General features: G+C 46.7%; 1 protein-coding gene across 1 annotated transcript; it reads right to left on the bottom strand.

Annotated features, from left to right (window-relative positions):
• Positions 1-2,138: 2,138 nt before the first annotated feature.
• On the bottom strand, positions 2,139-25,300 carry LOC310664431 (cytochrome P450 2W1-like). The gene is made up of 9 exons (XM_083413609.1): positions 24,732-25,300; positions 20,706-20,868; positions 18,830-18,979; positions 16,018-16,175; positions 9,336-9,509; positions 7,764-7,905; positions 6,950-7,134; positions 4,993-5,134; positions 2,139-3,064 (listed from the first exon to the last, which is right to left on the bottom strand). Exons 1-9 carry the CDS (start codon positions 24,927-24,929, stop codon positions 2,874-2,876), a joined length of 1,503 nt encoding a protein of 500 aa, XP_083269735.1. The 5' UTR covers positions 24,930-25,300; the 3' UTR covers positions 2,139-2,873.

Here is a 25,300-nt window from a genome sequence, read left to right on the forward strand (position 1 = left end):
GCTTGCTGCAAACCAGCACCGTCTCTCATAAAGAAGGACGAAACACTGTAGCCTGGGTGCCATATCAAATGGAGATGCTAGCTGTCCCCCTCCTAGGCTCTTAGCCAAGGAGCAAACTGGAATCACAGAACCCATGGTTGCTGACACAGATGCATCATGTGGTTTTAAAACAGAGGTGAGCTTTCAGTCATGTGAAATTGGCACTAGAAATGGGACCAAGGCAATGTGGCATGTGCTGATGGGAACCAGCTGTACTGGTTGCTAACTGCCATGTGAAAAATTTATTCATATGGGGCGTCCCTCTCTCCTCTTCTTTCTCCCTTTATTCCTCTCTTCCAAAGATTGGGAAGGTTTTGCCATTCATCTTTTTAAAAGAACACCACCTCTAGTCCTTGATAGGATGAACCCAGCTACTTTGTGATTTTGATTAAGTGCTCTGCATTAATAGAAGCCCACATTCTGTCAATATCTTGTAAAGCTGTGGATGGGATCCAATGCTGGCCGGCGTAGTCCCATTAAAATCAATTCAGTTATATAAGTCCACTGATTTGTGTGGGGCTTTTCTGAGTGTGACTTGGTTGGATATCATCTCCTGTTTCTGGTTGAACATATATTTTACCCACATTAGCGTTTTGCAAAGGAGAGGAACAAAGTCTCCATAGTGTCATGAACAAACTGGAGTCTCCAAACTCAATAAACCATTGTATTTTTCTGACTGTTGAATGTCTCTGTTGGTCATCCAATTAGGGAAAGGGTGGTGGTTAAAAGGGTGGTGTGTATTAATTTGCATAATGGTAATAATAATAAATTATTATCTACTCTATATTTTGGGGAACAGTTTGTCTATTTGTTCTCTATGCGTTTCAACACTTCTTAAGAGATCGTTGTCAAATTTGGCACAAGGATTCCTGAGGTGGGAGTGGCAAGTTTTGTCAACGTTGGGATGCTGGCTGCCATTTTGAAGCAAGCTGGCGGTTTGAACCGTGACATTGTCATGGCTTCACCTGATACTGGGCACGACAGATGCAAACTATGCCAATGTAAAACTTTTGTTTAGCTAGCATATTTATTTATCTGCCTATATACATAAAAATGTAAGGTTGTCAACATGCTAACTCCAGTGTGAAAAGAATGTCAGGTGGGTGAGTGAGCAGCTTAGGTAGTAGGCATCCCAGGAGAACTGTTTAATGGCAAACCGCTCTGTGAAGTGCCTCTTCCCTTCATTAAACACTTCACAGGCATGCAGCAACAAAACAACCTAACAGATAGCCATCCAGCCTCTATTTTATATAATATCATTTTTGAATTTTGCCGCCTGACAGAAGGGTTCCTTTTTCACTCATTTCCAGTACTGCCACCTTGGTTCGGTTAGGGTAAGGATGTTGTCTGCTTTCGTCCCAGTTCTTTTGTTTCCACAGATGAGGAATCTGATTATCACCCACACTTTCTGAATAAACAAGGCACACAAATATCCGGGTTACCACCCAAAGAAGTTTAAAAAGGTAAAGGTAAAGGTACCCCTGCCCGTACGGGCCAGTCTTGACAGACTCTAGGGTTGTGCGCCCATCTCACTCAAAGAGGCCGGGGGCCAGCGCTGTCTGGAGACACTTCCGGGTCACGTGGCCAGCGTGACGAAGCTGCTCTGGCGAGCCAGAGCTGCACACGGAAACGCTGTTTACCTTCCCGCTAGTAAGCGGTCCCTATTTATCTACTTGCACCCGAGAGTGCTTTCGAACTGCTAGGTTGGCAGGCGCTGGGACCGAACAACGGGAGCGCACCCCGTTGCGGGGATTCGAACCGCCGACCTTTCGATCGGCAAGCCCTAGGCGCTGAGGCTTTAACCCACAGCGCCACCCGCGTCCTGAAACCATAGATCACGATCTGAAAATAAGACGTTGGGAGTACGATAAACCTTTCTTCTCCACGCGGCTTCTTATAACCGTCATAATCTTTGTTCCTTGTTTTTTTCAAAGCATCTCCAGTATTGTTGAATCTGCTGTGAACCTGCAACCAAGGGACTGGAATACCTCTTCTTAGTCTATTTTCCATTAATAAATTTTAATGTGACTCTAGATCCAAAATCGGCAGGAAGTATGGTCCCGGGACAGCAGAATATGAGAACAAAATGGACTCAGTAATTGTGGATTTTAGAATCCCAAGTGTAAATTTATTAGCAGAAAAGGCTGGGGGAAAGTGCTTGCTGTGACCCAGACTAGCAGCAGGGAGGCAGCAGAGTCTCTGAATTGGGAACTGAGAAAGGGTTTTAGTCTTGAGTACTGCTATTAATTATCCCGCCTCTGGGAAGCAGCAACGATTAAGGGAAACAAAACCTAAGATCTTTTGAATACCCTCCTTTTTTTCCACAACTAAAAAGCCCCGAACATCACGCCTCTTTCTCTACAGGGGAGTTCCTCTACTCTCTAATCATCCTGGTTGTGCTTTCCTATCCTTTACCCAGCTCTACAATATCCTTTTTGAGGTGCAATCCTAATTCCACAGAGTATTCCAAGTGTGGGCACACTATAGGTTTGTATAAAGGCATGACGGTGCCTATAATTTTATTTTCACAATCCTTTCCGTAATAATCTCTAATATCAAATTCACCCTTTAAGCAAAAGCTTTCTGAAAGTCCAAGTATAGGATGTTTGCTTTCCCACATGCTTAAGCTGTTACGCATATATTTAAAAGTATGACAAGCATGGGAAAAGTCAAGTTTGTTGGGACCAGTTGCATTTGCCTTGCAAGCATACAATCCCAAGGCAACTCTAGCTTTGCTAAGGTACCGATCCACCAGTTCCTGCTCCGCCAAAAGGAATGCCCTACTTGAGTTCCCCCTCATTGTGTGTGGATTATCTCATCGCAATGTCCTCTCTTCACTCCAGCGGAATGGCGCAAGCCAGCTGAGGTTGCGGCCTCAAAGTGAAGGTCGTCTTAGGAACGGTCAAGTCCAAGTCAGTTTCCGTAAGCCCTGGGGGCGGCTGGAAAGTGAATTTCTGCAGCAGTCCCGTGAAGAACAAGAAAAGCTCCATCTTGGCCAAACTTTCGCCGATGCAATTTCGGCGCCCTGCAAAACCGAAAAGGAATTGGGAGTTGACTGGTGCAGTGGCGTAGCGTGGGGAGTGCAGGGGGGGCCGGCCGCACCGGGCGCAACATCGGGGGGGGGGGCGCTCGCACTCGCAGCTCTCTGAGTGCTAAAATCCACGGGTTAGGGGGCGCAAATTACTTGCCTTGCCCCGGGTGCTGACAACCCACGCTACGCCACTGGACTGGTGGCACGTCTTGAAAAGACCCCTCCTGCCCTTTGCACTTCTCTGAATTGCGTGCCGTAGCTTAGAAAATGTACCCAAAGGCACAATTAAAAAGAAGCAGAAATGTGTTCAAAAATGGGTATATTACAGGGTGGGGAAAATGCCTACAAAAAGGACAAAAGAAGTAATTATAATTTAACAGTTTTCAAGCTACTCTATTTTATCAAAGCAACTAGAAAAAATATATTATGATGGGCAGATCTCACACAGGTGAAGGGAAGCAGTGGGGAGGAGGGGAGGGTTAGGTTGAATTTGGGAAATAATATATGGGACAGCAAAGGATGTAATAGATTCCTATGGAATAGTAATATATTGTAACCAGAACAGAAGTTTAAAAACGGAAAATACATTTACAATGCAGTTTCCAAAATCTCATTATGGTGTGGAAACAGGATAGGAAGGCCCTTTGTGAATGTACATGCAAAATTGGCATTGGCTAGCAATAGAGTGACCCAGTCACCCCTCACCTTGGCCTCATCTGCAATATGGGATTTAAAGGGCTGGCCAGCCTTACAAGGCTTTTGGAAGAATTATAAAAGATATGAACAGTTCACACTTGGAGCAGCCTACAGGGCCATATAAATCCTTTGCCAATAACCCCACACCTTGCTCCCAATACAAGGGAGTTACTTGTTCCAGACCACGAGAGGGGGCACCATCTTAAGAGCTGCAGAGAAGGGAGAATTTCTCAAGATACCTGCCCCATCACAACACTGCACACGGGCCTGATGATTTTTCAACAGATTTATACCGCCAAGACGAACGAACCCCTTTAAGTACCTAAGGAGAAGTAATAAAGTATGCTGGAAATGTAAAGAGAAGGATGGAGACTTTTATCATATGTGGTGGACATGTGAGAAAACAAAACGATTTTGGGAAGGGATTTATAATGAACTGAAAAAGATGTTTAAATACACCTTTCCCAAAAAGCCAGAAGTTTTTTTGCTGGGCTTGATGGGAGAAGAAATTGCAAAGGTGGACCAAAGACTATTTATGTATGCAACAACCGCTGCCAGAAGGTGATTAGCCCCAAAGTGGAAATTACAGGAGTTACCAACATTGGAGGAATGGGAGACGAAAATGGTGGATTACGCGGAATTGGCAAAACTGACCTGCGGGATCCAAGATCAGGAGGAATCAAAATTCCAAAGAGACTGGAGTAAATTCATAGACTACATAAATAATAACTGTAGAAGTTTGAAGACACTAGCAGGATTGAAATAAGTCTTACAATGTAGACTTGAAAAATATGAGGAAACTGCGAAATGCAGATTGGAACAGGAAGACCTGTTGGTGGGAGGGAGAGAAGTCTTTGCTCGGCAGAGCGGTGGAAAAGAAGTTGTGTGAATGACTGTCGAAATTTATTGTTTTTTTCTTTGTTTAAAGTGGAAATTTAATAATTTTTCTTTCTTTTTTTGGATTTGATATCTCGCTTTATCACTACCCGAAGGAGTCTCAAAGCAGCTAACAATCTCCTTTCCCTTCCTCCCCCACAACAAACACTCTGTGAGGTGAGTGGGGCTGAGAGACTTCAGAGAAGTGTGACTAGCCCAAGGTCACCCAGCAGCTGCATGTGGAGGAGTGGGGAATCAAATCCGGTTCACCAGATTACGAGTCTACCGCTCTTAACCACTACACCACACTGGCTCTGTGTTTGGAATGTATTTGGGGAAAAAATAAGTACCTAAGGAGAAAGGCATGAAGGCTTCTTTCTTGACAAACTTCCCGTCGGCGTCAAGGAAGTGGTTAGGGTTGAACTTGTGAGGGGTCTCCCAGTGGTTTCGATCCAGAAGCACTGAAGTGAGCGAAGGAATCACCATCGTTCCCTGGATCAGACAGCATGGGGTGGAGGTGATGGAAATTGTAAGCAGGCATGAGAGAAGATCAGGTTTAGAGTCTGAAAACTGCTATCTCGTTTACCAGGACTGCTCCTGCCCTGATGCAATAAGGCAATAGAAAATACTTTAGCCTTGAAGGATTTTGCTGATGCTGCATTTTTAAAGGAAATCTACGCTGCGGGTTAAACCACAGAGCCTAGGACTTGCTGCTCAGAAGGTTGGTTGGCGGTTCGAATCCCCGCGACGGGGTGAGCTCCTGTTGCTCGGTCCCTGCTCCTGCCAACCTAGCAGTTTGAAAGCACGTCAAAGTGCAAGTAGATAAATAGGTACCGCTCTGGCAGGAAGGTAAACGGCGTTTCCGTGCGTTGCTCTGGTTCACCAGAAGCGGCTTAGTCATGCTGGCCACATGACCCGGAAGCTGTCTGCAGACAAACGCCGGCTCCCTCGGCCAATAAAGGGAGATGAGCGCCGCAACCCCAGAGTCGGTCATGACTGGACCTAATGGTCAGGGGCCCCTTTACCTTTACCCAGTTTGCAATTTACAAACCAAGGCTGCACACACACCATATTTAAAGCACACTCACTTCCACTGAAATAATCCTGGGAACCATAGTCCCCCTCCTCCCGAGCTACAATTCCCAGCACCCTTAACAAACTTGTTGGTGGCCATCCCTGCCTCCTGGGGAATAAGTTTCATAGTTTAACTATATGTTGCATGAAGATGTACTTTCTTTTATCTGTCCTGAATTTTCCAACTTGAGGATGTAAAGACGGGCAGGCAAACACAAACGTTCACAAACGCACTTGGCAGAGAACGGATATACAGAAGGCAGGCTGCAATTTCCCCTTCAGAGGCCTTCTGCTAGTCACTTATACTGCCTTTCTTAGGAGCAGCACCAGATGGCAGCTTGGGATAGCTCAGTTGGTAGACTCTTAATATTGATGTCGTGGGTTCGAGCCTTACACCGGGCAAAAGATTTCTGCATTGCAGAAATCGCATAGACAACCCTCGTCCCTCCCAACGCTACACTTCTCTGATCCTGTGAAACGTGACTTGACCAAGGGCTAACTCCCACATGAATGTTGCCTTCATTTAATAAAAATAAAAATTATTTATTTACACCTCGCCCATCTGGCTGGGTTTCCCCAGCCACTCTGGGCAGCTCCCAACAGAATATTAAACAGAATAAAACATCAAACATTAAAAACTTCCCTAAACAGGGCTGCCTTCAGATGCCTTTTAAAAGTCAGATAGTTATTTATTTCCTTGACATCTGATGGGAGGGCGTTCCACAGGGTGGGTGCCACTACCGAGAAGGCCCTCTGCCTGGTTCCCTGTAACCTCATTTCTTGCAGTGAGGGAACCGCCAGAGGGCCCTCGGCGCTGGACCTCAGTGTCTGAGCTGAACAATGAGGGTGGAGATGTTCCTTCAGTATACTGGGCTGAGGCCGTTTAGGGCTTTAAAGGTCAGCACCAACACTTTGAATTGTGCTCGGAAACGTACTGGGAGTCAATGTAGGTCTTTCAGGACCGGTGTTATCTGGCCTCAACCCCTGATGAGCTGTATGTGTGAATGGACCCACAAGAAAGCATGTGTTTCATTCACACATACATGTCAGGGTCAGAATGGCATAACATTGCCATCAAATGAGGAACCTGCAGGTGTGAAGGGAGAACAGAACACAAGTCATGCTCAAGAGCCGCTCAGCTGTTAAAATTGACTAGAGTTAACAGAACAATGCTAAAGTACATTGAAGTATACTCAGCATGCAAAATCAGGCACGCGCCTTTGGAGAAGGTACCTTTGGGAGAAAGTAGCCCCTGAAATGTGTGTCAGCTGATGTGCTGCGTGGGACATGCGGCAAGAGCGTGATGAATCTCTGCACCTCGTGGATCACTGCATTGGTATAGGGCATGTCTTTCCGGTCATCATATGTGGCCCAGTGGCCTGGTTCCACAACCCGCCCAATCTCCTCTTGAACCTTTTCTGGAACAAAACCAAAGAACAGGGTGCAATTAAATTCCTTGCACCTGTAGATACTCCTGGCTTGGATAATTCACTTATCCAAACATAAGGAAATAGTACACACCACAATTTCAGATATCCAAACAGCTGGACTTGCGTGTAGCACTGTAAACAAATAAGCAGCCTTCATAAAAACCTTTTTCTGATCCGCAGGTTTTCCCGGGTTTCTTTTATCCTTTTGGGGTCAAAATTCCTTGGTCAGAAACACATTAGAAATTTCCCCATAGGAATAAGTGGAAATCGTCGACTCATTATGCAAACGCTTGCCTAACAAACAATTTTGTGTTAACACGTTGTGTTTGGATAGTGGGACTTGTGTGTATTGTGTCAGGAAGTGCAAATTTGATAGATTTGGCTTTAAATGCATACTGACTTGAATTTCTCCTCCCTCCCTAGTTCAGAGAGAGCTATTGCCCTTAGGTTCCAACTGTGGGCTTCCCAGAGGCACCGGATTGGTTGCTGTGAGAAACAGATGTTGGACTAGATGGGCATGGGGCCTAATTCAGCCATGGGGCTTCTTTTGCCTAGAAGCTCATATCCTCTAGAAGCAGTAGCAGCAGGAGGAGACTGTGAATAAACTGGCCACTCACTTTGAATCTTTGGGTACTTCATCATCAGCAGAACGGCCCATTGCAATGTCGTTGCCGTGGTCTCTGTTCCAGCCATGACAAGATCCAGGATGGAAGCAATGAGGTTGTCATCATTAAAAAGGTTCTCTCGCTTAGTCGTATCCTGAGGAGGTGGTAGAACTCATGATTGAAATTGAAAACAAAAATACTCTCACTCTATTTAATACACTGGTACCTCGGGTTAAGAACTTAATTCATTCCGGAGGTCCGTTCTTAACCTGAAACTGTTCTTAACCTGAGGTACCACTTTAGCTAAGCGGGCCTCCCGCTGCCGCTGCCCCGCTGCTGTGCGATTTCTGTTCTCATCCTGAAGCAAAGTTTTTAACCCGAGGTACTATTTCTAGGTTAGCGGAGTCTGTAACCTGAAGCGTCTGTAACCTGAGGTACCGCTGTACACAGGTATCGGTGGAAATATATGCCTCTGGCACCCAATTGCTGAGGAACAGAAGCATCACATCTTGCTTGTGGACTTCTGACACACAGACTCATCTTGTTGGCCAGGGTGCTGGACTAGACAGGACAGGGGTGAGGGACCTTTTTGGCTCAACGAGCCCAATTCTTAATTGGATCATAGCCTCTCAGGACTCAGCTAAATTAGTAAAGGAAAAGTGCTTTATACCTGTTATAACACCGTGACACTAGATGGCGCTGTGGAGTTCTCTCTTTCGCCGACATGATTTCCCACTTTGAGGTTTACAATGCGTTTTCCTGAAATGCTTTTTTGATGTGTCTAGATCCAGCCTCAGGCCAAATCCAACAGGTGTGGAGACAGGGGACAAGGATGACAGGTGGTTGGGTGCTTTGAAGTCCCAAAGTTGGGACTTCAATCTGAAGGCCGCATTCATTTCTGGAGAAACCTTTCAAGGGCCACATTATGTGTTTATTATTGCATTATTTGTTACATTTCTATCCCATCTTTCCTCCAAGTAACTCAGGGTGGCATATACTTTTAATCCCCACAATAATGCTGAGAAGTGGTGACTGGCCCAAGGTCACTCAGTGAGCTGCATGGCTGAGTGGGGATTCAAACTCTGGTCACCCAGCTCCAAGCCCAACACTCTAACACAGGCTTCCTCAAACTCAGCCCTCCAGATGTTTTGGAGACTACAATTCCCATCATCCCTGACCCCAGGTCCTGCTAGCTAGGGATCATGTAAATTGTAGGCCAAAAACATCTGACGGGCCGAGTCTGAGGAAGGAAGTCTGCTCTAACCACTAGGCCACACTGGCTCTCATGCATGTAGTGGATGGGGCCAGAGGCAAAAGCTGGCAGAGCCATGAATGTATTGCTTGCCTTTGTACAGTAGGCTAGTTTGTACACAGATTCTGTTCTATCTTCCAACCAGGCAAAACCACTCAAAGATGGTGCATAATTGGGCTGGTGAAAAGTGTGAGGTGGTCCTAGGAGGAGGTGTAGCCTGGTGAGAGTGCCAAGGGCCAGACAGAAGGATGCATTTGGCCCCTGGGTTTGAGATTCCCAAACCCCTGCAGTAGGGTACTTCTGAGGTCCTGAAACCTGAATCATCAAAATACCTCTCGTTGCTTGAAGACCAATGCATCTGTGTAGCTTTTGAGGCTGTTGGCGTTGATGTCTTGCTTGCTTGTCTTGATGTATTCCCTTATAATGATACGGACGTCTTCGATCCTTTTCAGTAGAATTTTGTGAGCGTTGAAAAGAAATCCAAGGAACGGGTAGAAATTAAACAGCTAGTCAGGAGGAAATTAAGGGGGAAACGTTGGGGAGGGAGGTGAAATAAATGTTAGTTACCTTGAAAAGCAATGTAAAGAAAAGTCATTCTGTTGTGACGTGGGGTTTGTGATTTCAGCTCTCTTGACATAATCTGCTGGAGACAGTTCTCTAGTAACACTTCTTTATTACAGCAAACAAGACTGAAGACTGAGGAGGGGAAAGCTACATTTATAGGGACAGGGGACTAGCTAGAAAGGATACATTTTGGAGGGAACAATATCAGGCAATCACAGTCCTGCCTTTTGGAGGAAACCAATAAGACAGAGGATCCAAATACAGCAGTTTAAATGAACCAATAGTAGCTGTACCCCCTGAAACCAAAAGGCAGTTACTTTACCCTAATGCAAATATAGACAATAATAATACAGATATAAAATCCTTTGACTCAATACACAACACCCCTCCCCCCCTAGTGAGCACAGCAGACGTAATCTCTCAGGTACTGTGGGGTCCTACAACTTCTACTTGATCTCCTGACAACAGGCGTTGCCGGTTCTGGATTGGGTGTTACCTGTGGTAGAGGGGCTGCTATAGGGGTTTCCTCAGGAACAGATGGAGTCCCAGACATCTCAGGGTTCCCTACCTGTACCTCGTCATCATGAGGACTAGCAGACCCTGGTTCATTTGCTGAAGCCCCTGGTGACTGCACCTCTGGGCCATTTTCACTCTGGTCTTGCAGCTCTGCGTCGTTAGCCAGGGATGAATTATCTGACTCCTCCCTGCTGAGCGCCCGGCGCCTCAGCTGATCTATATGTCTCTTCCAAACTTGCCCATTTTCCAAGGTTACATAATAGGACACAGGTCCACTAGCCCGGGTGACCACACCAGCCACCCACCGCGAACCTCGTGAATAGTTCCTCACCCAGACCAGATCTTCAGGGGCGAGATACCTTGTTGTGTCAGTCTCAGCCTGGGGGGTTGCTCTTGAATTATGGTTTGGCATTTTATCCGGGTGGACATAATCCAGCACCGTTACCAGTCTTCTACCCAAGAGCAGCTCAGCTGGCGACTTGCCCGTCGCAGTACACGGCGTCGCATGCTGCAAAAATAACATTCGCGCGATGCGAGCTGACCAGTTACCCTCCATTAAGCGCGCAATGGATTCTTTGGCTGTTCTTACCATGCGCTCAGCCTGCCCATTGGAGGATGGGTGAAAGGGCGCGGATGTGACCCCTCTTATGAAGTTATCAGCCAAGAATGCCCTGAATTCTTGGGATACAAAAGCTGCCCCATTATCTGATACAATGGTCTCAGGTAACCCGTGGGTTGCAAACAGCTGCCTCAACACCTTGATTACGGCAGCTGATGCCATGCTAGGGACCATCGCCACTTCTAACCATTTGGAATATGCATCGACGACAACCAAAAAGACCTTCCCCTGGAATGGCCCAGCAAAATCTAAGTGCAGCCGGCTCCAGGGAGATCTGGACTGCTCCCACCAGTGAACTGGTGCTCTGGCCACTTCTGGCCGCACCTCTTGGCATGCCTTACATGTTCGTACCCATTGTTCTATGTTCTGGTCCATTCCAGGCCACCACACATAACATCGGGCTAGCGACTTCATCCTGACCATTCCCGGGTGTCCCATGTGAAGCGTCTCAAGCACCCTGTTTCTCAGGGGTGCTGGGATGATCACCCTATCTCCCCACAGGAGACAACCCTTATGCATGGACAACTCGTGCTGCCTTGTCGCATAAGGCCTGAATTTGTCTTCATGCGGACCACCTGGCCACCCCCTCCCCACCCAAGTGAGCACACGGGAGAGAACAGCATCTTTCCTCGTTTTCTCAGCTATATCAGTAGCCGTTACAGGAGCCCCCGGAAGTGTTTCCAGCATCATTATGTGCTCCGCTGGAGCGGGATCCTCATTGCTCCCGCCAGGAAGGGGCAATCGACTCAGCGCATCAGCGTGGCACAATCGTTTCCCCGGCACATGGGTCAAGGTGTACTGGAACCCGTTCAGGAATATAGACCAACGCAACATTCTGGGGGAGAGAATTTGTGGCGTTTGTTTGTTCGGGTTGAACAACCCTAACAGTGGTTTGTGGTCCGTTTCAATGGAGAAATGGCGACCGTACACATAATCATGGAACTTTTTGATTCCTGCCACAATTGCAAGCGCCTCTTTGTCAATTTGAGCATAGTTGCGCTCCGTGGGCGACAACGTACGGGAATAGAAAGAGATGGGCTTTTCCGACCCATCCAGTTCCCTATGACTCAGCACCGCCCCCAGGCCGTATTGAGAGGCATCACATGCCAGGACCAGCGGCTTTGACTCATCATAATGAGCAAGGACGCTCCCGCTACTCAGCATTCTTCGCAAGGAGTCAAAAGCCTTCTGCTGCCCCTGCCCCCATCGCCACACATTCTTTTTCTGCAACAGTCTATGTAATGGTTCAGCTACCGAAGCTTTATGGGGTAAGAACGAATGATAAAAGTTAATAAGTCCCAGGAATGACTGCAACTCCGTCTTGTTCTGTGGTCGTGGTGCCTCGATGATGGCCTTAATCTTAGCATCTGTGGGGTGGATGCCTGATGCATCAATTTTAAACCCCAAGAAATCCACAGCTGGCACCCCAAAACTGCATTTTTCCTTTTTCAGTTGCAACCCCACCTCCTTGAACTTGAGCAACACTGCACGGACACGCGCAACCAGTTCCTGTGGGTCTTTTCCAGCAATCAAAACGTCATCAAAAAATGGCAAGACCCCCGGCAGACCTCTTAACAGGCGTTCCATGAGCCCTTGAAAAATCCCTGGGGCCACACAAACTCCAAATTGTAATCTGTTAACTCTGAACGCCCCTTTATGTGTGACAATAGTCTGTGCTTCCGCTGATTGTGGGGTTACTGGCAGCTGTTGGTAGGCTTGTGCCAGGTCAATTTTGGCAAACACCTTGCCCCCAGCCAGTTTAGCCAACAGATGTGATACGACTGGAATGGGGTATGAGTTTCCCCTGAGTGCCTTATTGATAGTACATTTGTAATCTGCACAGATCCTGACTTCCCCATTTGCTTTAAGGGGCGTGACGATTGGAGTCTCCCACTTAGCAGAGTCCACGGGTGAGAGAACTCCCTGCTTGACCAATTTATCCAGCTCTGCTTCGATCTTGGGTTGCAGTGCAAATGGCACTCGCCTTGGTTTGAGTCGGATTGGGGCCACCCCAGGGTCCAACTCGAAGTCAACTGGGGGCCCTTTATAACAACCCAGTTTTCCATTAAAGAGACCAGCAAACTCTTTGCATAATGCCTCGCTCATCTCAGGGCAGGTTTGGATTGAATTAAGCCCTGATATACTCAGTCCCAGGGCGGGGAACCAGTCAGTGCCCAGGAGACTGGGGCGACTGCCCTTCGCAATCACCAGTTTGAGTACAGCCTGTTTGTCCCGGAACTGAACTCTCACGGCACACATTCCCATAACATGGATGCGGCCCGCTGAGTATGACTGCAAGGTTGCCGGGAAGGGCTCCAGAGGGGGCAACTTACCCCTGGGGAAGAATGTCCTCGCGGTCTGGTCCGACACGATAGTGAATCCAGATCCGGAGTCCACCTCCATGTCGCACTGCTGACCCTCAATCTTCACCTTGACGTGTGCCTTGCCTTGCGCTGGGAACTGCACGACCCTCCCGTTGATCTCCGTTACATAGTGGCAGTCCTTTAGAAAATGGGTTGCTGTGGGCGGTCTGCGATGCTCCAGTCTAGGTGTTCCTGTCGCTCCCCACGCCGCCGATCTACAACAACTGGCGACGAAGGTGGGATCCGGAATGCTGAGGAGCGGTTAAACGCAGCCCTGCCTCAGAGTCCGGATTGCAGCTAAGAACAAGACTCACTGGCCAGCTGAGAAGACGACCCTGCCACAGGACAATGGAGAGTCCAAGGGTATTGGAGCCCTTCCAGCCATCAGAGCCCCACACGTGGGAAGACTACGTCGAACGCTTCGAGTTCTTCGCAGTGGCTCAAGGGATCACCGATGCCAGCAAAAGAAGGGCCACATTCCTGAGCTACTGTGGGCCTGAGACCTTCAAGCTGGCCAAGGCATTGCTTGCTCCAGCGAAGCTAAGTGAGACATCTCTCAAAGATATTCTTGCCTGCCTAACAAGCCATTTGGCGCCTACTGAGACCAAGATGGCCCGGCGGATGGAGTTTCATGAGAGGCAGCAGCGTGCTGGGGAGTCTGTATCTGCATTTCTAGCTGAACTGCGGAAGCTCGCTCAGCACTGCGACTTCCAAAATCTGGAAGAGACTCTCCTGGATCGGTTTATCGGTGGTCTGAGCAGCAAGAAAGCCAGAAGACGCATCGTGGCTAAAGAAGAGGTTACCCTTGCTTCAGCCTTGAAGGAGGCCACCGCCACGGAGAATTATGAAAGAGAGGAGCTTGATGCCAGTCGCAAGGCCCCTAAGCCACAGATAGAAGTTGCGCATGCCATGGACGAGCTAGAGGCTACTCCGAGCCAGAGCCCAGTCCGTGGGGTCGAGTCAGTGCGTCAGGCCTGCACAGTGCACAAAGATCACCGAGGCAGGTGTCCAGGTTGTGGCGGAAACCATGAGCGGAAGAGTTGTCGTTTCCGGGATGCTATGTGCCGGACGTGCGGGAAGACAGGTCACATCGCCAGGGTCTGTAGATCGGCGGCGTTGGGAGCGACAGGAACACCTAGACTGGAGCATCGCAGACCGCCCACAGGCCGTATTGAGAGGCATCACATGCCAGGACCAGCGGCTTTGACTCATCATAATGAGCAAGGACGCTCCCGCTACTCAGCATTCTTCGCAAGGAGTCAAAAGCCTTCTGCTGCCCCTGCCCCCATCGCCACACATTCTTTTTCTGCAACAGTCTATGTAATGGTTCAGCTACCGAAGCTTTATGGGGTAAGAACGAATGATAAAAGTTAATAAGTCCCAGGAATGACTGCAACTCCGTCTTGTTTGCTGTAATAAAGAAGTGTTACTAGAGAACTGTCTCCAGCAGATTATGTCAAGAGAGCTGAAATCACAAACCCCACGTCACAACAACACTTCTTTATTACAGCAAACAAGACTGAAGACTGAGGAGGGGAAAGCTACATTTATAGGGACAGGGGACTAGCTAGAAAGGATACATTTTGGAGGGAACAATATCAGGCAATCACAGTCCTGCCTTTTGGAGGAAACCAATAAGACAGAGGATCCAAATACAGCAGTTTAAATGAACCAATAGTAGCTGTACCCCCTGAAACCAAAAGGCAGTTACTTTACCCTAATGCAAATATAGACAATAATAATACAGATATAAAATCCTTTGACTCAATACACAACACATTCACCAGGGTTGTGTTTGGGGAAAGGATTGTCCAAGGAAATAGGTATTCCCATGACTCTCTTACCCCTCCCCACAGTCTTCAGGAAGAAGGATTGCCCCTGAGTTGGGATGTCGGAGAATTCCAATGAAAATCGAACAGAAGCAGAAATTGTTGGTGCCTGCTTATTCAACCCACGCATGAAATGGAGATCAATCCAGTGAATACCAATTGGCATTTGCTGTTGTTGCTATTTTCAGTCTGCAAAGGGTATGTAATTGATGACGGTCACTCTGCAACCCCACCCGATTTAAATTGTGTTTCCTCAACATCAAAATAAATGCCCTTTGCATTGAAACAATTGGTATGGGGGGAAATGTCACCAATTAGCTTAAATTTGTAACTAACACCACATAGAGAAAATTTATGTCAGTTGTATATGCTGGTCTGTCACCGTAATGAAGGGGTGTGTGTGTGTGTGTGTCTAAATAGTAGACAGCGAGATTAAAAAAATAGTATTTGGTGGGAACGGAACTGCAGCGGAATGGAAACAGCACTGTTTGTGACGAAAAGAGGTCAGAGCCCCCTGGAGTACAATGAGAATTAACCCAGACTGGGATTATAATAATCTTGGATGCCCCTCTCTTGGATCAGGTATCTATAGGCCAAAGTGTGTTGCATTCTGATTTTGCATGGACTTTCTATTAACCTTCAGCTTTGTAACCCAAGAAGCAGTTGAGAGGAAATCTAATCTCTCTCACACAAAAACTGAAAGCTGCCATAGGAGTGATTTCAATGTATGATGTAGATGGGACCTAAAATTGTGTGAATGTGTCTTACACTCAAGGTTGAGAATCTTACATGCTAAAGAGAACCAACGTGGTAGAGTGGCTGGCAAATTGGACTTAGAACAAGGGGAAACTATTAGATTATGGTCACATCCGCACCATGTATTTAAGGCACTGTGACACCATTTTTAGGGTGCAGGCAACTGTGAGATCAGCTCCCTTAGCAAACTACAGCTCCCAGGGGAAATTTCACTCTTCCTTCATGTAATAAATAAACCCATCATTCTTACTTTCTATTGAATGGGGAAGACAAATCCTGGACCCTCAGCTCAGCACATCTAGTTTGGAATTCCTTTCAGTTTATTACCCCATAAGTGTATGAAGTAGCAGCTACAAACTTTTCTTACGTGCAAGAATGGAGATCCAAGAAGGCACATAACTTCATCTATGAGTCTTAGCAGAGTGGTGAATATTGGGTCTTTGTAGTCGAACCTCTCTCCAAACAGCAGAGCGAAAGTAATGTTGGTTGGGGCAGTGTTAAAGGTTCTGAGAATGAAAGGTTCACCTAAATGGATGAAACCGAGAATAAAACAGGGACAAGTCCTGATGGAAGCCAGGAGTTGAAACCTTATTGTTCGCAACAATAAATGAAGATCAGTAGCTAGAGATTTGGAAGTGGATCAGGGGCCACTTGCCACGTCAATCACAGAATCATAGAAGTCAAGACCTAAGAAAAGTTCATGGAGGGAGAGAGTAATAACTGTGGGGTCCATAATTTCTCCAGTATGGTTTTCCTATAAAACCAGTTGCTCACTGTGCACATAAGTGGAGCAGTGTTTCTGTACCATTACCAGGGAAATTATAGAGTTGGAAGTGATAAAGAACCCAACTAGTCCAACGATCCTTGTCACAAAACGACCCAGTTTTTGTTGAGATTTCCATTCCACCTTAAGGAGCAGACATGTGGAACTGTTGCATGTCACATGTCTGTTTACATTCTAGCACAGCTTGCTGGGAACTTCCGTTGTGTATAGCTTTTGCTTTTCCGGTTCTCTCTGAGAAGACGAGAGAGAGAAGGCATATTTCTTTGTCCTGATTTATGATTAATAAATCTGTAGTTGTAGGGACGCGGGTGGCGCTGTGGGTTAAAGCCTCAGTGCCTAGGGCTTGCTGATTGAAAGGTCGGAGGTTCGAATCCCCGCGGCGGGGTGCGCTCCCGCTGTTCGGTCCCAGCGCCTGCCAACCTAGCAGTTCGAAAGCACCCCTGGGTGCAAGTAGATAAATAGGGACCGCTTACTAGCGGGAAGGTAAACGGCGTTTCCGTGTGCGGCTCTGGCTTGCCAGAGCAGCGATGTCACGCTGGCCACGTGACCCGGAAGTGTCTTCGGACAGCGCTGACCCTTGGCCTCTTTGAGTGAGATGGGCGCACAACCCTAGAGTCTGTCAAGACTGGCCCGTACGGGCAGGGGTACCTTTACCTTTACCTTTAGTTGTAGTATGCTTCCACAAGCCTCACGCCTATTCTGTGTGTGCAGTTCGCTCTGCTGATAGTGTGTCCTGCCTTGAAAGCCCGGGTTGCTGATTTACGTTGGAGCAGAGACCGATGGTCTTCGCAGCGGGAAGACTGGAAGGAGACAGCCCAGCTGGGGCTAGCCAGCTGGTCTCCCGGCCCTCTGCATGTCAACAGTTTTCCCATTATCACCACCTCCTGTCTTGGATCAATGCTATTATCAGTGGTTCAAAACAACTCTAAGTAGCTGCAGGGTGTGAAATGGTAAGCTGGGCACAGCTTGGTGTCTTAATGCTCATGCACATGTGCGCTAGGGGCACCCACACCTCGGAGACTTGGGACAATCTGTTCATTAAGCAGTTATCCTCATTTGTTTGCAGGAAGATTGGACAACATTGGCTATCTTGAGCAGTCAGTCTGACTTAGAATGATAGAATTGTAGAGCTGGGAGGGACCTTGAGGGTCATCGAGTCCAACCCCCTGCAAGGAAGGAATCTCAACTAGATCATACATGATAGATGGCCATCCCACCTCTGCTTAAACCCCCCCCCCCCAAGGAAGGAGTGCCCACCACCTCTTGTCTGTCCCACTGTCAAACAGCCCTTACTGTCAGAAAGCTCTTCCTAATGTTTAGTCGGAATCTCCTTTCTTGTAGCTTGAAGCCATTAATGGGGTCCTAGTCACTGGAGCAGGATAAGCAAGCATATTCCATCTTCCATGTGACAGCCCTTTATTTGAAGATGGCTAGCACATCTCCTCTTAATCTTCTCTTTACCAGGCCAAACATAGACAACATCTTAAAAAAGCAGAGACATCACCTTGCCAACAAAGGTCCGTATAGTTAAAGCCATGGTTTTCCCAGTAGTGATGTATGGAAGTGAGAGCTGGACCATAAAGAAGGCTGATCGCCAAAGAATTGATGCTTTTGAATTCTGGTGCTGGAGGAGACTCTTGAGAGTCCCATGGACTGCAAGAAGATCAAACTTATCCATTCTTAAGGAAATCAGCCCTGAGTGCTCACTGGAAGGACAGATCGTGAAGCTGGGACTCCAATACTTTGGCCACCTCATGAGAAGAGAAGACTCCCTGGAAAAGACCCTGATGTTGGGAAAGATGGAGGGCACAAAGAGAAGGGGACGACAGAGGACGAGATGGTTGAACAGTGTTCTCGAAGCTACCAACATGAGTTTGACCAAACTGCGGGAGGCAGTGGAAGACAGCAGGGCCTGGCGTGCTCTGGTCCATGGGGTCACGAAGAGTCGGTCACGACTAAACGACTATACAACAACAATCGCATCTCTTAATCTTCTCTTTACCAGGTCAAACATACCCAATTACCCCATAAGCCTTGGTTTCCAGACCCTTTATTATCTTCATTGCCATCCTTTGCACATGTTCCAGGTTTTCAATATCCTTCTTAAATTGTGGTGATCAGAAATGGACACAGGACTGCAGTATAGGTCTGACCAAGACAGAATAGAGTGGGACTATGACTTTCCTGATTAAGACACTATACTTCTGTTGATGCAGCACAGAATACCACTAGCTTTTTCTTTTTGCTGCTGCATCACACTGTGGACTCATGCTAAGCTTGTGGTCTACTAAGACCCCCAGATCCCTTTTACATGTACTACTGGCAAGCCAGGTGTCCCCCATCTTATATCCGTGCAGCTGGTTCTGCCCTAACCTCCTAAATTTTCCAAACTCACCTTTAAAAGATTTAATGTCCTCTACAAGGAAACCAAGTTCTTCATTAATCTGCTGCTCTATGAGCTTCTTCCCCACGCCAAGATTGCGCATGCTGGCCATGGTGAATCTTCGGGTAGTCCTCCACAGCTCTCCGGTGGAAAAAAACACCCCTATTGGGGTAGACATAAGACATGGTCTTGTTCATTTGAATTAGGGAAGAGTTCTGTGAAATGCTTTTTTTTTTTAAAGATACATCAGACTTCCTTTAGAATATATATATATCACCAGATATATATATCTGTGGCGCTGTAGGTAAAACCTCAGTGCCTAGGACTTGCCAAACGCATGGTCGGCGGTTCAAATCCCCGCGGCGGGGTGCGCTCCCGTCGTTCGGTCCCAGCACCTGCCAACCTAGCAGTTCGAAAGCACCCCCGGGTGCAAGTAGATAAATAGGGACCGCTTAGTAGTGGGAAGGTAAACTGCGTTCTGTGTGCTGCGCTGGCTTGCCAGATGCAGCTTGTCACGCTGGCCACGTGACCTGGAAGGGTCTGCAGACAGCGCTGGCCCCTGGTCTATAGAGTGAGATGAGCGCACAACCCTAGAGTCTGGCAAGACTGGCCCGTACGGGCAGGGGTACCTTTATATATCACCAGAACCACTGTTTTTCTCATCTTCCCCATTCCCCTGTCAGGGACTGGGCAGAGGAGGAATGGTGGAGACCACCTTCCCAGCTTGACCCTTCCAGAGAAGAAGAAGACAGCTCAGAATTACAACAGAGGTTTGAGGGGGGTCACAGCTCAGAGGAAGATGAGGGGGAAAGCTGGGAAATAATGGGAGAGGAGGAAGAAGAAGCACCAGGGTGGGGGCAGCTGAAGGACACAGTGTCACTAGAAAGCATTCCAGACCCACCATCTCCCAGAACCCGGCAAGCCTTAAAAGTAGGAGAGCAAAGAGCTTGAAGACAGATGGCCCCAAGTGGCAACCATAGATGGAGTGCTACTATTGACGAATGAGGAAGTGGGAGAGAAGGGGGGGGGTGGAGAGTCACTCGGGACAACACCATTATTCTAAGAGCCTGCATTCCCAAGCCTCTCTCTGTGAATGTTGAATAGGTGGTAAGGCCTTTTTCTTGTCTTATCTGTTCCTGTCAACCTGCCGTGGGGGTTGGTTCCTCTGCCACCTGACATTCCCAAACCCTGAGTTCCCCCGGCAGTTCCAAGCATCCTGACATCAAAGCCCCCCTCCTTCTCACAAGCTGCTGATTGCCTTACAAAAGCATGCCATAGCTTTATAAGGGACTTGCAGAAAAGCAGGAATTAAGGCAATTGTGTTTAGTCAATGTCTGGAGGAGTCGTCAGGAATTAAAAAAACAGTAATGTCAGTGAAGTTAACATTTTAGTAAAAAAAAAAACCCAAAACAGCACAGGCCTAGTGACCACAGCAACTCTTGCCCCAATGAAACAGTTGCAAGGACTGAAGGTCCCTGCCTTCCCACCGATCTCTAAGGTTCCTTCGCCAGCAGCCTAAGGCTCATTCATCTTGTCTCTCTTTACTCCACCCTCTTCATTTCTCTGCGTGTTCTGGGACACTGGGGGAGAGGGGAGCCAGTCACAGCAGGAGGGGGAGATTCCCTGGCTTCTTCAGCATCCTGACTCATCTGCCACCCTCCTCTCCTGCCTCTGAGTCTGGACTGCTCTCTGCCACAACCTCTTCCTGCTCACTAAACCCTGTTGCCGTTTCTGACACCTCCACCTCCCATTCTGCTCCCTCTTTTCCCTCATTGTCATCCCACCAACAATCCTCTGGCTCTGAACCTTTGGGGGTTTCCTTGGGGGTTCCCCAGCTGGTGCATCCTCCCATTCCTCTGTATCCAGCCAGTCCATGACAGTCCGTTACCATTTCCACGCTGAATCTCTTCAAATATTGGGATTGGCGGCCTGTCCACAAAGTCCTCCGTAAAGGTCACAAGGGCATCTCTCACAGCTTCGTAGCCAGTCAGCACTACTACCTTTTGGAATCCAAAATGGAGGGTGAACACCGGGCCATATTTCTCAGCAAGCTGAAAGGTAAGCAAGGGTTATAACAAAGTACCTTCAAATGGTCTTGTTGCTGCTGTAAATTTCTCCTAATATACAGTTTTGCCCAATAATTTACACTTTTGGCAAAGCATTTTCCTCCAATATAATGCATTTTTTTTGTATTTCTGCTTGTTAATGCATGTATTCTTATGCACACCCAATATACATGCATTTTTGGTACCCATTCCTTGACTGAAAAATTTGGAGAAGTTCAAATTCTGAAGGGTAACTGTGTTTCGGTTCACATGTTGTTTCAGAAAGTAAGCGATTGCTTGGTTTGACTTTAAATGTGAACTGAATCGAATCTCCCTCAAATCCCTACACCTTAATGGAGGCAAACAAGAATGACTTGAATAACATCATCAGCTTCTTCTTCCCTGAAGATGGATCTTGTTTTCAGGGTATCTGAAGTGTTCTTGGAGATCTGGATAGAACAGGCTGCATGTTCAGCCTGCATGGCAGCCTGTTGGAGTGGAAGGCAGTTGAGAACTCAGCTTTTGATTAATAGCTATTTGTTATGTACTAAGCTTGGGTCCTAGAACAATAGGCAAGTAGGATCCTAGAATGCAACAACTGATTGGCTTGCAGGAAAAGGCCAATCAGGCTCCAGGAGGAAGTTAATCAGCCTATTAGGCTGGTAGGATCCTAGAATGCCACAACTGATTGGCCTGCAGGAAAAGACCAATCAGGCTCCAGGAGGGAAGCAGAATCAGCCAGTCAGACTGGACTCATTGTGTAAATAATGTATATAAAAGCCTGAGGTTTGGGGGACGATTCAATTACTGTTTTACAAGCTGCAATAAAGAGCATGAAATCACTACAGGACTCCGAGTATATTTCACTGTTCTTTGACATTTACATATTTGGAGGAGACTTTGTGCCCAGGAAGGATGGAGTGAATAACCAATTGCTCAGCCTTGTCATTGTGGACCAGAGAGTCTTGTCAATTTCAGTTTCTCTTAGTTTCACATTTTTCTGATCTTCAGTTCTTCACATTTCCATATTACTTTGCAATTTTTTTAAAAAAGTCCTGATGAAAACGTATCAGCATTTTAGTACAAATAAGACAGTGCTACCTTGGTTGTCAAACTTAATCCGTTCCGGGAGTCCATTTGACTTCCAGAACTGTTCGAAAACCAAGGCATGACTTCCGGTTGGCTGCAGGAGCTTCCTGCGCTCAATCGGAAGCTGTGGAAGCCACTTTGGACATTTGGCTTCCAAAGAACATTTGAAAACTGAAACATACACTTCCAGGTTTTCAGCGTTTGGGAGCCAAAACGTACGAGTACCAAGGCGTTCGAGAACCAAGGTATGCACATTCTTGAATGCTTAAGTGCCTAAGGTAAAGGTAAAGGTACCCCTGCCCGTACGGGCCAGTCTTGACAGACTCTAGGGTTGTGCGCCCATCTCACTCAAGAGGCCGGGGGCCAGCGCTGTCCGGAGACACTTCCGGGTCACGTGGCCAGCGTGACATTGCTGCTCTGGTGAGCCAGAGCCACACACGGAAACGCCGTTTACCTTCCCGCTAGTAAGCGGTCCCTATTTATCTACTTGCACCCGGGAGTGCTTTTGAACTGCTAGGTTGGCAGGTGATGGGACTGAGCAACGGGAGCGCACCCCGCCGCGGGGATTTGAACCACCGACCTTTCGATCGGCAAGCCTTAGGCGCTGAGGCTTTTACCCACAGCGCCACCCGCGTCCCATGCTTAAGTGCCTAGACATGGCTTAATGCAGGTATAAACAGGAAGCTCTGCTGGACCCCTGGCAACTGCACATTATTTGGCTGGTGAAGTCCACTGTAAAATCTGGAGAACTGCAAATTTTGAAGAGTGGCTGTGTTTTGGCTCTCATACTCTTTTGGAAAAGGCCAGTTATGTAAGTTTGCCTTTAAATGCAAACTCTCCCCCCATCCCTATTCAAAAAAGATTATCTAAACCAACACTTTGCCTCTTTAGAGCCAAATGCATGTTACATAATTGTACTGTGAGTTCTCTTTACATCTGTTGTTTTCTAAAGCAGGGGATGGGAGCTGTCAAATTAAGAAATAAAGCCCCCACAGATACAGCAAATTTAATTAATTATTGAATAGGGGCTGGTAGAAGTAATGCAGGAAGACCCATTTCAAAGTGCACAACTGCAACCCACTCCTTGTTTAAAGGTACCCCTGCCCGTACGGGCCAGTCTTGCCAGACTCTAGGGTTGTGCGCTCATCTCACTCTATAGGCCGGGAGCCAGCGCTGTCCAAAGACACTTCCGGGTCACGTGGCCAGCATGACAAGCTGCATCTGGCGAGCCAGCGCAGCACACGGAAACGCCGTTTACCTTCCCGCTGGTAAGCGGTCCCTATTTATCTACTTGCACCCGGGGGTGCTTTTGAACTGCTAGGTTGGCAGGCGCTGGGACCGAACGACGGGAGCGCACCCCGCCGCGGGGATTCGAACCGCCGACCTTTCGATCGGCAAGTCCTAGGTGCTGAGGCTTTAACCCACAGCGCCACCCGCGTCCTTGTTTACTCTAGAGTAATTCCACAAAAGTAAAAAATGGAATCAAGGAACTGCTAAGATGGAAACTCTTTGGGACCTAATCTTTGGCATCAAAAGAAATTTGCAGACAGGACAGGGAGAAGAGTTAAGAGCCTCGGATAGAAGAGCACCAGGCTGATGGACTATATGGAACTGATAGAAAAGACTGATAAAATCCGAGACCAGGGAGAAGAGACGGTGGAAGAAGATTGGGAAATTTTTTAAAATTTTATTTAGAGTAACATAGCATAATTAAGGAATGTTGGGAAATGGTGGAATGAAACTATATGACTTTAGTAGAAATATGATAAGCATTTAAGTATAGATAAATTTTAAGATTTTGATGGTAAGATAAGGCTAAAATAAATCAAGACAATTAAATGATAGAAAGCAGTGAAAGATGGAAAGGATTTGCTAATCTAATTATTAACTGGAATACAAAAATGGGAGGTGGGAGGAGGTCGAGGAAATAAGTTAATGAAAGATAAGACATGGAAAATGGATGTGTTTTTAAATGTTTTCGTTTTTTCTTGTTGTGTTGAGGTATTGTTTTTTCCCCTTCTATTTTTGATGTATTGTTTCCTAATTTTTTCTTTCTTTTACTGTCTTTTTCCTTTTTTTTTGTAACTGTAAAACCTTTAATAAATATTATTTTTTTAAAAATAGAGTAATTCCACAAAAGTAAAAAATAAATAAGATGGATGAAATATGTAGAGGATGTGCACATAAAGAGATAACAACTGTGCTAAACTCGAACCAACATGTGATTGCATTTGTGGTTCTCCTGCAGCACAGCATTGTCTTACTCAACTGATTTAAAACAAATGTATGCCAGAAATATAAATCTTTACTAGGGATGGGCAAATCTGTCAATTATCACTTCTCTCAGTCTCTCGCTTTCCCAATTTCAAATTCAGTTCTGCGCATTTCTGTAGCAATTTGCGACTTTACAAAGATCCTTACACAAATTCAGCAGCATTTTAGTAAAAAATTATCCTAATAAACACTTTTTTGTATGCAGTTTTGACAGATATACGTATTTTTGCAAGCAATTCAGCCAAATACAATATTTTCCTGTATGTTTTCAATAATATATGCAGGCATATGTACATTTTACCCTAATGGTAGCTTAGCATTTTGCATTGCAAAAAATAAAAAAGTAGAAAAGTGTGGATTTCAGTTCGCACATTCTTTTGGAATGTGTGGATTTGGTTAAGTTCGCCTCTGAACCAAATCAGACTTCTCCCTCTTCCCTAATCCTCTCTTGAATTTGCACAGAGGGGCCAAAAGCACAGCTTATGTGAAGCAATTTTATTCCCTACCTTTAATATGGATTTGTCTTGTCTTTTCATATCCAGCAAATGTAGGTTCCCAATGATTGGGAGAGGCGTCGGACCAGGCGGGAATGTAAAATTCGGTTTTCCGAAGCTCCTTGGAAAATAGAGCGATGCCAAGAAGAAGACCAGGCACAGCAGACAGATGCACGCAGGAGAAGAGAAGAGGAAATTTAACAGAGGCATTTTTTTATTTTTTTAAAAAGTTGCTTCTCCAGAAAGAATGGGAGAAAATAATCAGTTGCCCCGATCTGTCCACTGGTTCTGAGCTTTATATTTCTGCTTTTGCAATTACCACACACACACCAAAAAAAAAAAAAAAAGATCTAGCAGAGCTTGTGTAAATGCAGTAACCCCACCCTTTTTAAACACTTCTGGAGAATGTGGTCTAAGCAGTTTCTGATTGGAAAGAAAGAAGCCGGTTTTGAGTTACGGGCCCTGCCTGTGGGTACAGGATTAGATACAAACATTGTAAGGCACCGTGGGGCTTCGCACACCCTTCTAGCCTTCTGGGTGTGTGACTTGGGGCCAAATTGCTGGATCGCCCTCATTTCTCA

This window comes from Podarcis tiliguerta (assembly GCF_965153285.1).
Source record: "Podarcis tiliguerta genome assembly, chromosome: 14".
In the NCBI taxonomy this organism is placed as follows: domain Eukaryota; kingdom Metazoa; phylum Chordata; class Lepidosauria; order Squamata; family Lacertidae; genus Podarcis; species Podarcis tiliguerta.